We start from the raw sequence: 16,479 nt of genomic DNA, 5'->3' as shown, positions 1-16,479 counted from the left end.
GTGGAACCGTGTGTTGACAAGTTGGATCTCTTCTGCCACCCTCCCGCTCTACTGCTAAGGAGCGGATGGAGACTCACATACTGTAATCATCTTTGCTTTCCATAAGAGGTAATCTTACAAAACATTTCCAAGAAAATTAAATTACATTAAACCAGTGAAGTGAGCCAACCTATTGTCAGATTGCTATAGAAATGCAAGGATTTGCTAAGCCACAAACTTCAATCCCATAAATACTTCTGCATATATTTAAGTATTCCAATTCCTCCCATCAGTGGAATGACATCAGAAAAGTTAATTCTTTTTTAATTCATGCATGTAGAAGTAGGGTCTATCTCTTATTTGAATGACTCCATTGAACTAAACATTTAAAATGTTCCATAACAATGAGTTTTAAACAAAGACAATTCTATTCTACTAAAAAGGAATTAAAATTTTACCAAGAGTGTTTAATTTGAAGGATGAATCAAACCCCTAAATACTTGACCTATATCATCATATATAGGAGAAAATTTGTTTGCATAATCTAGAATTATTTTTTTCTACTTTAATACTTTTTTGAAAAACAAAGCAAACTTACAAACCGCCAAGATGCACTACCTAAGAACAGAAACAAAACATGAAACTGTAAACGTAAGATGAAAGCTAAGGTACTCTATGTATATCGCCAAAGATGCACTAAGACTTCCATCTTTACTTTCTGACATCACATATTTCAAAAAGGAATAGGATTATTCCAGAGACAAGAACATACTTCTTAGATCTAAAAATGCCATTAGAAAACACTCAGAAACTTGCTGTAAGTAAGTCACTGAGAAAGAGAGACCTATCTCCCCACAATTCCAGTCATTTAACAAGAGTTACACTGGGCATTAGTTTGAGCTGTAATACTAAAGGACAGCTACTAAAGCACATTAATCTGTTTAATTAGAGGTATCAATTCAAGCAATAAGGCAATTTTGCATGCAAGCCTCCAAGAAACATGAAACCAAACACAACTTGCCTATATAAGGGCTGCATTCCAAAGCCCATGCACAAGCCAATTTTGCTTTGGTAGATGAGGATTGGGTTAGGGATCAGTTAAGTAATCTGGACATCTACAAATCGATGGGTCCGGATGGAATACACCCACAGGTGCTGAGGGAGCTGGCGGAGGTCATTGCTGAGCCACTCTCCATCATCTTTGGTAAGTCGTGGGAAACAGGTGAGGTGCCTGAGGACTGGAGGATGGCAAATGTCACGCCGGTCTATAAGAAGGGCAAGAAGGAGGACCCGGGTAATTACAGACCGGTCAGCCTCACCTCCATCCCTGGGAAAGTGATGGAACAACTTATTCTTGACACCATCTCTAGACATATCAAGGATGAGGGGGTCACTAAGAGCAGCCAACATGGCTTTACCAAGGGGAAGTCATGTTTGACCAACCTTACAGCCTTCTATGAACAAGTAACTAGGTGGCTGGATGATGGTAGAGCAGTAGATGTGTTTTTTCTTGATTTCAGTAAGGCATTTGATACTGTCTCCCACAGCATCCTCATAGATAAGCTAGGGAAGTGTGGGCTTGATGATCAGGTAGTGAGGTGGATCAAGAACTGGTTGGAAGGAAGAAGGCAGAAAGTTGTGGTCAATGGGGCAGAATCTAGCTGGAGGTCTGTGACTAGTGGAGTCCCTCAGGGGTCGGTGCTGGGACCAGTGCTGTTTAATATTTTCATCAACGACCTGGATGAGGGAATTGAATGTACCCTCAGCAAGTTTGCTGATGACACTAAACTGGGAGGAGTGGCTGACACACCAGAGGGCTGTGTTGCCATTCAGTGAGACCTGGACAGGCTGGAGAGTTGGGCGGAGAGGAACTTGATGAAATTCAACAAGGGCAAGTGTAGAGTCTTGCATCTGGGGAAGAACAACCCCATGTACCAGTACAGGTTGGGGGCTGACCTGCTGGACAGTAGTGAAGGGGAAAGGGACCTGGAAGTCCTGGCGGATAGGAGGATGACCATGAGCCAGCAATGTGCCCTTGTGGCCAAGAAGGCCAATGGCATCCTGGGGTGTATTAGAAGGAGGGTGGTTAGTAGGTCGAGAGAGGTCCTCCTCCCCCTCTACTCTGCCTTGGTGAGGCCACATCTGGAATATTGTGTCCAGTTCTGGGCCCCTCAGTTCAAGAAGGACAGGGAGCTGCTGGAGAGAGTCCAGCGCAGAGCCACAAAGATGATTAAGGGAGTGGAACATCTCTCTTATGAGAAGAGGCTGAGGGAGCTGGGACTATTTAGCTTGGAGAAGGGGAGACTGAGGGGTGACCTCATCAATGTTTACAAGTATGTAAAGGGTGAGTGTCAGGATGACGGAGCTAGGTTTTTTTCACTGATGTCCAGTGATAGGACAAGGGGCAATGGGTGTAAACTGGAGCATAGGAGGTTCCATGTGAACATCAGGAAAAATTTCTTTACTGTGAGAGTGACAGAGCACTGGAACAGGTTGCCCAGGGGGGTTGTGGAGTCTCTTACATTGGAGATATTCAAGGCCCGCCTGGACAAGTTCCTGTGTGATGTACTCTAGGTTACCCTGCTCTTGCAGGAGGGTTGGACTAGATGATCTTTCGAGGTCTCTTCCAACCCTTAGGATTCTGTGATTCTGTGATTATGGACCTGCAGTTGCAACTAAACATAAATACATAAATCACTTGATCCACAACAGAGTGTTTTGAGTGTGTTAACCTGAAATGCTGAGAAGATTTCAGTGGATGTGGGCCCAGTCATGACAAGATGTAAGATCTGCACACCCTTCTTCAGCCCCAAACCACTGATGCCAGCACAGTTCTTCTGTCTAAGTGTCTGCATTAGGCTTGGAACTTTACACTTCCGGCTCTTCAAACTCAGACACTGGGTGTCTGTAGCATCATAAATCTGTTACCTTCATTTATGCATTAGAGAATGATTTGATTTAGCATCTGAGAAGACTCTGCAAACCTGTATTTCTGGCTATTCTGTTTCACTTGGAGTTGGGGACAATATGTGGTAATCTTGTCTGGATAACAGTAGAATTTTAACGGGACATGTTATGATTTCTTTATTAGACTCTTCGGATAGCTAAATTATAGTTAAAATGCATTAAGAAGACCTAGAGCACACACAGCTGGTGGGTGTTGCCATGTAGATTCTGTTACTACCACATGTAGAAAAAGAAAAATAATTTAAAAAAAATCACATTTTTTTCCTCCCTTAACCTACCATTTAACAGAATACATCACATGACTCAGATATTCAGCTACACGAGTATATGCGCTTCCAAAAGCATTAAAAGTAAAATATATCTCTGTGTCCGAGGTCAAGCATCTGTATTAACAGAACTGTTACGAAGCGCTTAAAGTTGCTTGTAGAATAACATTGCAGCAGGGAAACGAAAGGAATGCAGAGTTCACACTGCGCCACTTTGGACTGTTTGACACTAAGTTTTGTTGAGCATTACTAAGGCCAAACCTGGTCATGCTACTAAATTAGTAGACTCAGACTACCAAGATTGGTGGAGACAGCAAAAAGAGACTGAGAAAGTGAGTATAATTCAGTGTCTGACATCTTGAAGTGAACAGGCTACTTGTTCTCAGAAGTATAAGCTGAGAACTTAGATCCCACAAGACCATCTTTCTTGCATCAATACATCCTTCAGTGTTTCCCTACAACTTCTCCTGCAAATGTAAGCAAGTTGATTTTAGCCCAATTTTTATATTTTAATTCTTTTTTTTAAAGCCCCAAACTGGAAAGCACTTAGGTGTTAAGCTTGCCAACTCACATGATTTCAGGACTCTTTCTCCCCGTTGAAAGCTAGGAGAAAGGGGCATAAGCTATTTCTTAGAAGGGCTAATGCACACTGAGAAAAACGTGCCAGGCAGTGGGTGCTCGAACACGCCTGAGGGGACTAGAAACCTTTTAAGTTTTTTTCCATGGAAATCTATTTTTGAGAATATTTTCTTAAGTGACTGCTCTTCATAGGCAATGACCTCTGATTAGACATGATTTAGTACAAGATTTTCTCTCTTTCACCCTAAAATTCACTATAAATTTCCAGTTACCTATTTATTATAACAGCATAATGTTATTTGGTCTTTCCAAAATGACATATTCAGAAGTCAAACTGACATCCTAATTACAAATTAAGCTTGTTACAAGGAATTCTTATCCATATACAATTTTAATACATGCCTATTCAGGAGCTCCAGGCACAGAACTAGAAATGTTAAAACCAGAATTCTGCAGACTAGAAACTTGCAGACTAGAAATGAGCTTCTCCCACATGCAGCTTTTTCTGGCTGAGCTACAAACCCACAGAAATGATAGCTTGGTATGATTTGTGGTCATAAACTTCAACAGACCTCTATGAGATGATCCTCTAAGGAAAATATTATGCCAACTCTGCTTGAGGGAGGGGAGAACAAATCTCAGTTTTTCCTTAGTGCTGCTGTTCTGCTTAACTAAAGTCTGTTAACTGGAGGACAGTCACCGTAAACTACTAAACTATTCATTGAATTGTCCTGATCTCTTTAATGATATTGCCAATAATGTGCCTTAATGAGACAAAAAAGGCATCCCAGTTCAACAAATCACTTGACTGGTTGCCCCCTTGAAACCAAACAGAACTTAAACAGGACTACAGTGAGTTAAGAGATATTCTACGCAGCTTGTACGTAATCAGGAAAGCTTGAAAGAAAGTCCCCATCCAAACAGATAAACTCCTTGCAAATATACACTTAAAAAGGATAGTCATGGTGGCTTTAAATTTTTTGAGGGGTTTGCTTGTTTTGTTTTTTTTTAAATAATGCGAATTGATGTGTATTTAGGGATGTGTGGAATTAAATAGCTCAGTTGACTTAAATGACCATTGTCATTACTGGCACTGATGGTAATGGAAATTATTAAGAGTAATAATGACTGTTTTTTTTTTTTTTCCAGCTGAAAGCTGCTTTCTGCCTTCTGGAAAAGAGGTTGGTGGTTTTAAATCACTTCCTGAAATAAAGAAAATCTGCACAGCTTTCAGTGCCTGGTAATTTCTGTGCCCGCCAGTGGAAACCATCAAAGCTCAGGTGGACATGGGAACTGATAGAATCTTCCCCAACAGGTGTGCAGAGCTTCTCTAGCATAGAATCATAGAGCAGTTAGGGTTGGAAAGGACCTTAAGATCATCTAGTTCCAACCATGGGGAAACCTGTGGCAGCATGCTCCCTCCTGCAGATGCATGTTCCCATAAGTGGAGCTCCCCACACAAGGGGAATTGCAAGGCCAATGCAGTTCAAGTTATCCAACTGCCCAAGCTCATTTTTCCATCACATTCAGCACCTTTTCTGGCTACAAGACAGGGAACAACCATTTGAATGGGAACTGCAAACTAATTGGATCAGCTCTTCCTCCTGTACTTCTATAAACTGGTGGTGGGTGAGGAAGAAACACATGCTAGCCGTGCTGCTGAGCATGCCAATGTCCTCCACCCTGGAACTGCTCCCGAAATGGTTCAACTATACTGCTGACGATCAACTTAAGCTTTTGTTTCAAATCTGAAATTACTGGAGATACTAAACAAAACTGTTACAAATTATTTGACAGTTACCTTAATTAGACTAGGTCTGATTTAATATTTCCAGCACAGTTGAAACTCTTGCTTTACTGTGGGACCATAGAAGTTTCTCAGCATGTTTGGTACAGCAAATGAAATTGAGTTCAAGCAAATCTATTAACACAGTTCGACACTTTCTACAGTTCATTACAAATAATAATTACTTTCTGAAAAATTCTTTCTTCACTATGAAAAAAAGATCAGTCAGTAAAAACAATACCAGTGAGGAAAGCTCAATTTTTACTGAAAGATTCTTGAACTTGCAAGGGCTTTTTTTTTTTTTTTTTTGTACCTGCCAGCAGTCGCCATACATGCATTATATCAACAGATTTCAAAACCTGCCCAACTTTTTTCAGACAAACTGTTAACTATTACCTCAAACAATATACTACCAAAACTACCAAAACCAGCTCCCTACATTATTTCCTAGAACTGAAGTTGGCTACACAGACAGCAGAACCTGAAAAAGCAGAGCTATATATACCACAAGCACCTTGGAAAGATTCCTTAAAAGATTTATTATCTATTATTTTAAACCTTCTTTAACATTAGCCATCTGTTACTGTAAGCTTCCTAAAAAGGGCTAATAATTTAGAATGAACATTGTTTCTTCTTATCTTTGTGATTTGGAAGATATTAGCTCAGCTGGGGTCTCTCAAAGAGATATTTGATATAAACCATTCATAATTCATTTGAATATATACCGAGGTCAGATGGCACTATTTCTGTCTCCAGATGAATTTTAAGTGAGCTTTGCATTACTGAAAATTTTCTGGCATAGCTTTTAACATAAAAAAGTCCTTTAAAAAAATTACAAGAATATATCACGTAATTGTTATCTTTGTAGATACTGCCGTGGAGAAATCTGTATACTAGAAATGCACAAAAAGCTTATTCCAGCAATGTTCATGTGATGTGTATAAGCTGAGGGATATTTTAGGTGTATTAATTGTTAATGTTCCTTCAATGCTAAGTATCAACAAAGGCTGCCTACCTAGTTCTGTGCTGCTTTACTTAACTGCGTTGATTCTTTTGGATATATTTAACTGAAGAAGAAAAACAAATCTGGACAGAGGAGAATAAGCAATAAAAAGAAATTCACATTCTAAACATCTGTACTATCTTCCTAAAAATCTGTAGAATTGTCTGGATGTCCACAGTTACACATAGCATCATTTGGTCATTGCCTTCACACAGTTTATTTCAGGCTATTTAAATAGATTTTCTTCCCTGTGTGCTGATGGTAGCATGTGATGACATTTTTGTTTGTGTAGGATGGTGCTGCCAGTACTATTTTGCAGCAGCACCAGCATGCCACAGTGCTCTACCTGTGCCTGCCTGCCTTTTCTCTGCCAGCAGAATTTATATACGGACTAAGGCATCAAAACCACATTTTGATGGTATCAACATTGTTAGACTTTAAATGTTGCTTTGAGGTTTTTTAATGTTTTCAGTCTTTCAGTGTTTGTTTATTACATTCAGTAAGTTCATTTATGTGAAGTAACCTATCTCTGTGGGCTATTTTTGTGTAGTAATATCCCTCTTTAAGACCACTGATTCTTTTTACATTGTAAACATGCATGTATTGGTAAGGTAAACTATTACATTCAATGTTGGAGTGTGTAGAGCTGATATGAAGGATACTTGCCTCGTATACATGGATCTGACCATATATAGGTATTTCTGCCAGGCATTGTGCTTTCTATACAGCACATCCAAAGCGATGACATATGTCCAGCTGCTACTGAACCCATAGGAACTGAAATGGTGGGCTGCTAGTTAACATTGAGTAGGCTTGTCAGCTAAACCTATGGAAGAAGGTATTTTCAATGTTCTTTAAAAATACTGCAAAGGATATAAAAAAATAAAAAAAAAAGGAAAACCACTGAGAATCTATACATGTGCTGAAAATTTTTACTTCAACCCAATTGCAAAAGAGTTAATTCAGAACCTTTCTTAGGAAAGAAATAAAGGGGAGAGAATAATAATACCATGTGGGCCAATGCAATTTCCAAATACTCAGTGCTACTAAGATTTAATCAAACAGAAATTACTTTTGTTACTTGGAAGTTAGTGCCACCCTAGCACTGTATGTGGAGAGGAGGACTAAACAGGCAGTTTTACAAGGTAGACAGACTGTGGTCAGGATTGGCGAGACAAATATTTGTAAATGATTACATCATGTCTTAAGTACTAAAAGCATGTAGGGATACTAGAACTAATGCATTAAAATGGCTTTACAGCACGCATATTTATGTGGCTGCCATGCCCTCAGTCAAAGAGGGGGACAAAAAGGGAAAGGATTTAAATATATCTTTACATATGCATACACAACATTTTATAGCCTGTTTGACTTGACTTGTTAGAATTTATCCTTTCTTTACAAACACAGGAATTGCAAAGTTAAGTAAGAGATTAGGTAAAGTTTGATGTATCCCTGTCAGTGTTTCCTTCTTAAAGAAATGAAAATGGCTACTAAAAACAACAGATGCTGCATGAACAGTTGAAGCAAAGATATTAATTTTTCCTGCACTACCTAAGAGCAGAGAAGTTCACTCAACTTCCACTGTTGAAAAATTTGCTGCTAAAGCAGCATCACTTACCAGTAATAATAGAAAAAAAAAAAGGAGTGGTGTGCTTGATACGTAATAGTCACATATCTGGGAACTAAATGCTCCTGATACATAGCTGGTTTTGACAGGAGGTGAGTGGATTTGCTATCACAGGTAAATACCAGCAAATGAAACCTAATTTGCTAAACATTGTACTATAGAGACAGGAGACCCCCAGGTCGCTCCTGAAAAATGAATTGGCTTAGCAAGAAGAGCACTGATTTTTTTTTTCCTTTTTTTTTTTTCCCCCCCCACAGTTGCATATTTTGCTTTTCCTTTTTTTTTTTTTACTTTCACTTGCTATTGATCCCTAGTACAACAATGGGCAACAGCATTGGAAAACACATCCATTATCTCCCTCCATCTTCATAACGTACTACACTCCATAGTGAACAAATTGAGTAAAGAAGGTCAACAACAGAAAAAAAACAGAGAAAGTTTTCATGGCTTTCATTTGAATAAACTGTACTGTCCATCTGCTTTTTCAATTACACCATAAAAGTAAATAAACAAGAGAACCACTATGAAGTAGTAATCAAAGAGTAAATTAAATCTAGTTTTCTTCCTTTGTTCTTAACAAAGCAGTTTTAATATTCAGAGAAGGTTTTCTAACGTACACCTACTTTTTAGGCTTAATCTTGTTTTCTGAAGGAGAGAACTGGGGAAGAGACTGCCAGATTGCATTGCAATAAACACAACACATAAACAATATAAAGTATAAAAGTTACCAATATGAGCCAAACACCTTTGAGATCCCAAATACATGCTAAAATTTCAAACAGCCATACCCAGAGTTAGCAGACACTCCCAGTCAATCTCATTTTTCTATCTGTCTCCTGTAACTGCTTCAGAGATGAAGATACTATACATTACCAAACCCCAGGAGCTTTTCAAGCTTTACTTGAAAAGCAAGTGGTACATTATGGCTTTAAATTCTGAAATCTGCAGGGACTATAAAACAGAGTAAATTAGTTGGCTGGGTAATAGAGACAGGACCTGATCCCACAGTGATGAAAGAATTTCCCCTTGTTTCCAAACGACTGGTTCAGCCAGCTAGCTGAAGTGTTAAAAAAAAAAAAAGACTACTATAACCCCAACTTATTAAAACAGCGTGACCTTTGCCAATGCAGAAATGGGGGAACGGGGGTGAGCCCAGAAACCTGACAGAACAAGTGCTTTTGTTTAAATGCTCTAGATAAGGACTCAAGATGTCTTACCTTTTTTTTTTTCCAAACCTAAAGAAGCTTTCAATTAATATAATTTTAAGCATCAAAAAAGACAGAACTCTATTATCATAACGTTAACGGGAAGCGAGGAAGATACACTAATCAAACTTTCATAAAAGACTCCCCTACAACTTCTATCTCAAATTACAGTTGCACATTTCACATTTGATCCAGACCCTTGCCAACTTTAGGTTGTCACACCATTCTTATGATTGAAATAACTCTTTATGGTGCACATATACAAAGCAAAACCAAAGTTGCTTGAGGGGAATGTGTTGATGAGCATGGGACTGAGAAACTGAAAGAAGCGGTTAACAAAATGGGCAGGAGGTCTAAATATATGAGCATGGCAATAATGCAGCTTCACATATTAGTTTTCTCACCCCCATGTAGACTTTGCAGAACGCGTTGCTAAAATCACTGTGAATACAGGCTGACCTACAGGACGTGGCTGTGCCATGTAGCAACTTAGCCCTACAACAGAGCAAAGCTTCTTCCCACTTTCAAACGCAGCAATTTGATTCAAGTACGACCTCAGACACTTCAGGCTTTGGAATTTCTAGGCAACCAATCATCTACGCAATTTCAGTTGCAAAAGTAATCTTTGCAGTATATTACAAATAATAACCCTTCTTTAAAACTGAAGCCCTTATGACATTTATTGCATTTCAAGAACTTGCCACGATCTGATATGAATTGAAATATTTCCTTTATCAAGTCCAAATATATTTCTTCTTTCGCAAGTACCACCATTTTCTTTAGAGCAATGAGAGGCAAAAGCTTCAAAAGGATTCCTGTAACCTGCTTAATGTTTTTGTAACTACAAAGATCTCTAGAGTTGCCACTAGGTTATTTAAAAAAAAATAAAAATCAAAACAATATGGAAGGATATCTGCATACAGGTACAGAGATGTAAAAGCCGCATGACTCTCAGATAATTCCATGCTCAAAGTGTCTTATTAAAATGCTTTATAAAAATATTTTATATGGATTGTCTTTAAAAAAAAAAGATGAAAAGGATAAGGGTATGACATTGTAAAGAAAATTTAAAAAAACTGGTTTCTACTCAACATTTACTTTCTTAACAGAAGCAAGACATTTGCTAAGAGGGGATACGAGATCAAATTCTACAGTCATCCCATTTAAAATATGTACAGACACAGTCACATGCGCACTTGCATGTGCACACTCGCACACACACACACACACACGCAGACCTTCAGCTGAAGCAACTGTGATCTAATCTTCTCTAATGAAGCAAGAAATCATTAATTCTAATTTTGGTTTTGGAGCAATTGTGCTACCCTCAAGAAGGGCAACACTGGGAATCGTAGAATCATAGAATGGTTAGGGTTGGAAACGAGGTTTTTTGTGCGTGTGATATGGTGAAATCACCCTTTATTTATGGCAACATACTAGATATATTTAGAGGTATTTTAAATGAACAGTTTCTGTAATAGAATGTAAAAGGTTACAATCTATAACAGAGCAGTTTCGGTAAGTTCAAACAGAATTCTTTTTTAATTATTATTATGTATACATGCATTAATGATTATTCAGTGCTTCAAGATATGAACTTCACTGCCCAGGAGGCTGTTATATTTCAAGTGTAAACAACAGACTCACACACATTTCAAGATCCTATATATTGGCTTGCTCAGCTGAATTCTTCTGCCACGTACAGCATCCATTATATATTAACCACACGTTCTTATTGCAGATGGCTGGTGATAAAACACAGCTAATAACCCAGTATCTGTGTTTCCCAAAACATTTCAAATGCACAGACTTATCACCACCGATTCATCCTGCCTTAAATGAAGACAAACAGAAATGCTACAAAGGCCTCCACAGTGTCTAACCGAGGGAAATATAACGTAAAAACAAACCGGTGACAACTAAATATTTTCACTGAAACTGCTGAAACAGGTTTTGTTGGTTGGTTGGCTGGCTTGTACGATGTGTGTTTTCTTTATAGAGGCAGTGAGATTTGGGGGGTGGAGGGGTGTGGTGCTATTTTTCCTTTCGTGACTCATCCAGCATGAAGTTTTTCTACAAGAAAATGTTCCAAAAATATAAAGTGATACTCAGAATAGTAGTACGTATGCAGATGAATTACTACACTCTACAACGTTGACTGACAAAAACCAACAGCGAACATGAAAACAGCCATCACGCAAACAGAAACATGATGGCATATTCAGGCAAAGATTGTTAGTTGTTTCCCCTTAACAGTTCTATTATTTTATCCCATAGGATATTTTCATCCCGATATTTCAGATTTCTTCTATAATATGAATGGAAACATCGAGAACAGAGGATACTTAAAACAGTAATAGGTTCACAAGGGGTGGAAAGGAGAAAAAAATAAAGTAAAAGGCTTTGCTTTTTTTTCTCCTTTTCATTGTAAATTTTAATTTTGGTGGGTTTTTTTAGCTGAGCTTCTCTACAGTAACAGGAAGATATGGGGGCGCGGGATGATATTTTTGGTGGTGGGGGTGGAGGATTGGCTTTGCTCTCGATTCCAGGGTTTGCCGAGCGCTGAGGAGCAGTGATCACTGTCCCATAACTGCAACATCACTGCAGCGTTTCCTCCGGTTTGACAACTGCCAAGTGTGGCGCCGGTGCACAGCACACACCAGAAGCTCTCCCCCCTTCCCCTCCGGAAAAGCGAAGAGGGCTTTCCACCTGAGTGACCAGCCTGACGGACGGCCGCCGCGGCCATCACGCTCGCAGGACGAGCCAGCTCCCATGAGCCGCCCACGCTGCCAGGCCAAAGAAACCATGATGATGGTGAAGTGGCCGAGCCAAGGCAGCCCCACAGGACCTTTTAAGGCAGAGTGGCAGAGTCCAGCTATGACCATAGGCCACAGAAGAACCCTCGTGCTGAGCAGGACTACAGGAGGTCCCTTTATCAGCGTGCAACATCAGCACTGTGGTACTGACAGCCACCCACTGTTTCTCTTCTCAGAGCTGCTGAGATTGGTCGCAACTGATTTATCTTATGCTAAATTATTAACTCAATGATAAACACAAGCAAAAGTTGCTTTCGATAGGTATGCCTGTTCTAAGTGCAAAATGCCAACATATTAGAACACTTAACAAAAATTCACTATTTTCATTGGCTTTTGGCTTACTCTATAAACATACTACATCATTTTGTAGGATTTTTATTATTATTATTACCATTCCATATTTCCGTTCAACTTGAAATGATGAATACAAAACCAACCCAATAAGTAACAAATGTATCCACGGTGACCAAACAACAAATTCTAAAGCACAGCACGGTGAGTGAAAATTAATAGTTATTAAAACCACTCCATCAAAATTCTGGTGCAGTATAAAAGAAAGGCTTGTGCAATTACAAGGGTCACAATAAGTTTAGTTATTTGAAGGCTCAGCTCAAATATTAGAATATACATATTAGAATGTAGTAGAATAGTAGAATAGCTCAGCCCAAAATCTTCTTGAAGACTTCAGCTTTAAAGAAAGCAATAAACACTATACTGATTCCTGAATTTAACACCTTTTCTCTCTGATTGTTAAGAACCTCACTTCACCCATTAACTCATGCTGTATAGTAATCACACTTTTGGAAGGTTAGGTCCATGGTAGTTTATTCCATATTTATTTCAATCTTAACCCTGTACATGTGTGTTCCCATTATGCCACCTTCCCTCAGCAGCAATTAAACAAGAATGCCCAGAAAATCATGCAAGATGAATACAAACATGCAGAAATGCTTTCTTTTTCTTTCCTTCCTATACTTCTGGTAGCCTAATAGTAGAATATCCCGAGACAAGAAAAAAAAACCATAGAATTCTTCACTAATAGTAAATTATTTTTTTTTTCCTCAGAAAATACAAAATCCTGATATTGTCCACATGATGTCTATAGCAATTTTAAGTCAAAATAGGTGTGCGATGTATGCAATCAAGCTTTCACCCGGCTGTGTGCCATACTGCTTTGTGCAGTAAGTGTTACAACAGGGACAGGTGAGATTACAGATGTTCTGGCTTCTCACAGACGGAGCAGGAAAACACCCAGAACAGCCACAGGTAAACATTATCCCCATTGACTCATGCTTTGTTATGCAAAAGACAGAAACAGGAACATTTGTTTGAAACTTCAGATTAAAGGAAGCCTCAGACTGAACAAAGCAGACTGAGAACCTGCCTAACAGAAACTTTCAGCTCTTCTCTCAGAAGTGAAATTTCCTACAGAGCAGAAAGAAAACACAATCCAGTCTGTTCCAGTTAAAAACCTGTGTTGCACCAGAAAACAAATATGCATGTAAAACAGCGGTTTATATTTTTTCAAAGGAGTTACACCAAAATAAGTTTGATCATTGTCACATGGTTCTGAAAATTATATACAGAAAAAAAGATAGAATCAAGTACCACACAGCTAACATATTCCTAATACCCTAACCCTTATAACTTCAGGATACCACAACTTCTAATCCTAGTACACAGGCAACTGACTGTAAAAAAAAAATCCATCTTGTGCTTGCAATGGTAGAAAAATACTTCAAGGTAGAAAAATAACCCAAAAGAAACAAATAAGAAATTAACCTAACGCCACCATTAAAAAATAGTGAGGAGACTTCATCCAAATACTCAAACCCTATACCATAATGCTTCTCTTTTGTTCCTCAGTCTTTGCAAAACATATCAGAGCTAAAACATTGCACGTTTATCTCTGAAAGGGACTCTGAACAGTTCTGACAACACAGCCAATGTGTATTTTTTCTGTTAGGACAGACAAAATCAATCTGCATTAATAACTGATGGGTTTCACTGTTAAAGACCCCCCCCCCCCCCCCCCCAAATATTTATTTTATAAAAATAAAATAATACATAGCATGGCAGAAAGCACAGTACTCTTGTGCCAGGGCTCAAGAATATTACAGAACTTCATCTGTTCAAGTTTGAAGAGAACTCCTGATTCAATATTTAATGAAACTGGGAAAGCTGCTTAATGTCCCAGAAATCCTCCAACTCTCTGCTCTGTGTTCACTATAAGTATTATGCAGCTATAAATTAACACTGAGGCTCGATGAGATTTCAAGTAGTCAGGAATAGTATTTTTCCATCACACAACCCAATTTCCTATTTCTTTTTCTTGCTATTTAGCAGCACTAACTTGCAGCATTATATCGCAATTGTACCTCCCAGCTCAGTTCTGCAGCACTAGCACTACACTGCTTAGACACAGGTCTATGCTCCAGCATGTTTTTAGGGTACGCAGCCAGCTCAGCTGTAAGCCTAAGGAAGATTTCCATCAAGCAACAAAACTAAACTCTGCACAAATATTTAACAGCTCCAAAACCTCTAAAGGCTTAAAATAACATGCATTTTGTGGTATGCTAGGAGCCAGCTCCACACCGGTGATCTGCATAATGCAGAGTACTTGGCAAACACACCACTGCAAATAAAGGATTGTTTTGCCTTTGCATCTCTGAATTCTTCAAACTAAAAGCTGAATGAAATACCAAGGCTTATTGTGCCTCCCCACCACAGACAGTGCGGTAGCAGCTTGTCCATTACATTAAGTTCGCCTAAAACTTCCCATGCCTCACAACCATTTCTCATCCACTCTCAGCAGATGAAACACAAGTTCATTTAAAACAAACTGAGTATGAGTTCATCTTATCTGGCTTATTTTTCAAGCTGCTAAAACTGTGCTGTAGCCCACTCAAACAGAAGATTTCTCAGACAATGGAATCCTTTCAAACTGCAAAGCCGACAGGATTCCCCAGTTGTCAGTTTTAGGTGCGTGCCAGCACGACATGTTCTTGAATCTGAAATTTATAATAATCACTCCCATTGATAATGTGAGCAGAAGCAGAATTACATCATAGTTAACACTTACCAAAATACATTATGTTTCTCATTAATCACGCAGTCAGGATCCTACCACTGTGTATTCAGCATTAGCTCCCGCGCAGGGCTGACATGTAAAACGGAGCTTTTTCATTCTACATTATGTGGAAATTTCCCAGCACAAGAAGCGTGAGTGAGCAGTGTGCCTCCTCAGGATGAGCGCTTTGCAGGCAGTCTTATCCCTGGTACAATCCCTGTCTGATTTAGCGTTTACTCCGGCTGCATGCTGCACTGCCCATTCTTACTGTAATCTGACTCCTCCTTCTGATGTCCTTGCTGTGCCTGTGACATCAGGGCTAAGAGTACTACAAACAGATCCTTTCCTTAACGGGCTAGCAACGACATGCTCTAAAATCACAGTTAACCTAACTCTGGTTTAGGGAAAAATACAAAAAAAAACCCCTTTTATAAAAAAAAAACCTTCTGAAATGCTATGTAATCTTTTGCCCTCCCCCCCCCCCCCCCCCTTTCTTTTTTTCTGGCAGCAAGCTCAGTTAGTGACATAACGTGCTCAATTGCATAATAGATGGGAAAGACAAAGCGTATATTGTTATTTTTCTTTGAAGGGCAGGCTCCAGGAGAAGCCCGAAGTGCCCCGACTCCCCAACTTCAGTAGAAGGCAAAGATGCTTTGCACTTTGCAAGATCATGTCCCCGGGGACTATTTTTTTTTTTTTTTAATAAGTCAATAATTCCATTTAAATAAATGATTTTAATCCAAATGTTGGCTAAAGCTCAGTCTGCCTCTATTTTTAAAAAGCAACTGACAAATAGGTAGCTCAATTTCAATAGAGCCAGATTGATTTTTTTTAAACTATGATTTCTTCGCATGAACGACAAAGCGCAAGGATGGGAGATGCATGACAGCAAGGATTTGTAATGGAGTTTACAACCTTTCACCCTCCAGGTCTCCAGTTCCTTTCTGGCCCAGGTTGATAAGTCATTAGCAGATGGTAGCTATTTTATTGTGCTGTGACAAATGAAGTGGTCCTAAGTTTGTTGTAAATAGGTCCCCGCACAGTCTCTGCTGCTATATGAACTCATAGCAGCTTCAGAGGGAGACTGACCAAAGAAATACCGAAATACTCTCCCCCTTCCGAGCGCAATGCCTTGGGATGGATCTGACACACACTGGTGTGGCAGTGTGGTGAAGAAG

General features: G+C 39.1%; 1 protein-coding gene across 4 annotated transcripts in view; it reads right to left on the bottom strand.

Annotated features, from left to right (window-relative positions):
• The window catches only part of ZNF385D (zinc finger protein 385D), a 416,419-nt gene that overhangs the window by 145,475 nt on the left and 254,465 nt on the right, over positions 1 to 16,479 (bottom strand). The window contains exon 1 of one of the 4 annotated variants that reach the window (XM_057424838.1): positions 15,314 to 15,675. The exons of the other annotated variants lie outside the window; for them this stretch is intronic. Coding sequence (XP_057280821.1) covers positions 15,314 to 15,335 — 22 coding nt within the window. The 5' untranslated portion in view covers positions 15,336 to 15,675. Of the gene's footprint in view, positions 1 to 15,313; positions 15,676 to 16,479 lie in introns of those variants that run through there. 4 annotated transcript variants of the gene reach the window in all.

The sequence above is a fragment of the Pezoporus wallicus genome, unplaced genomic scaffold (genome assembly GCF_028554395.1).
Source record: "Pezoporus wallicus isolate ANWC-B61680 ecotype Strahan unplaced genomic scaffold, APGP_CSIRO_Pwel_v1 contig_3181, whole genome shotgun sequence".
Taxonomy (NCBI): Eukaryota; Metazoa; Chordata; class Aves; order Psittaciformes; family Psittacidae; genus Pezoporus; species Pezoporus wallicus.
The sequence above is the reverse complement of the archived record's forward strand: the minus strand, read 5'-3'. Positions and strand labels throughout refer to the sequence as shown.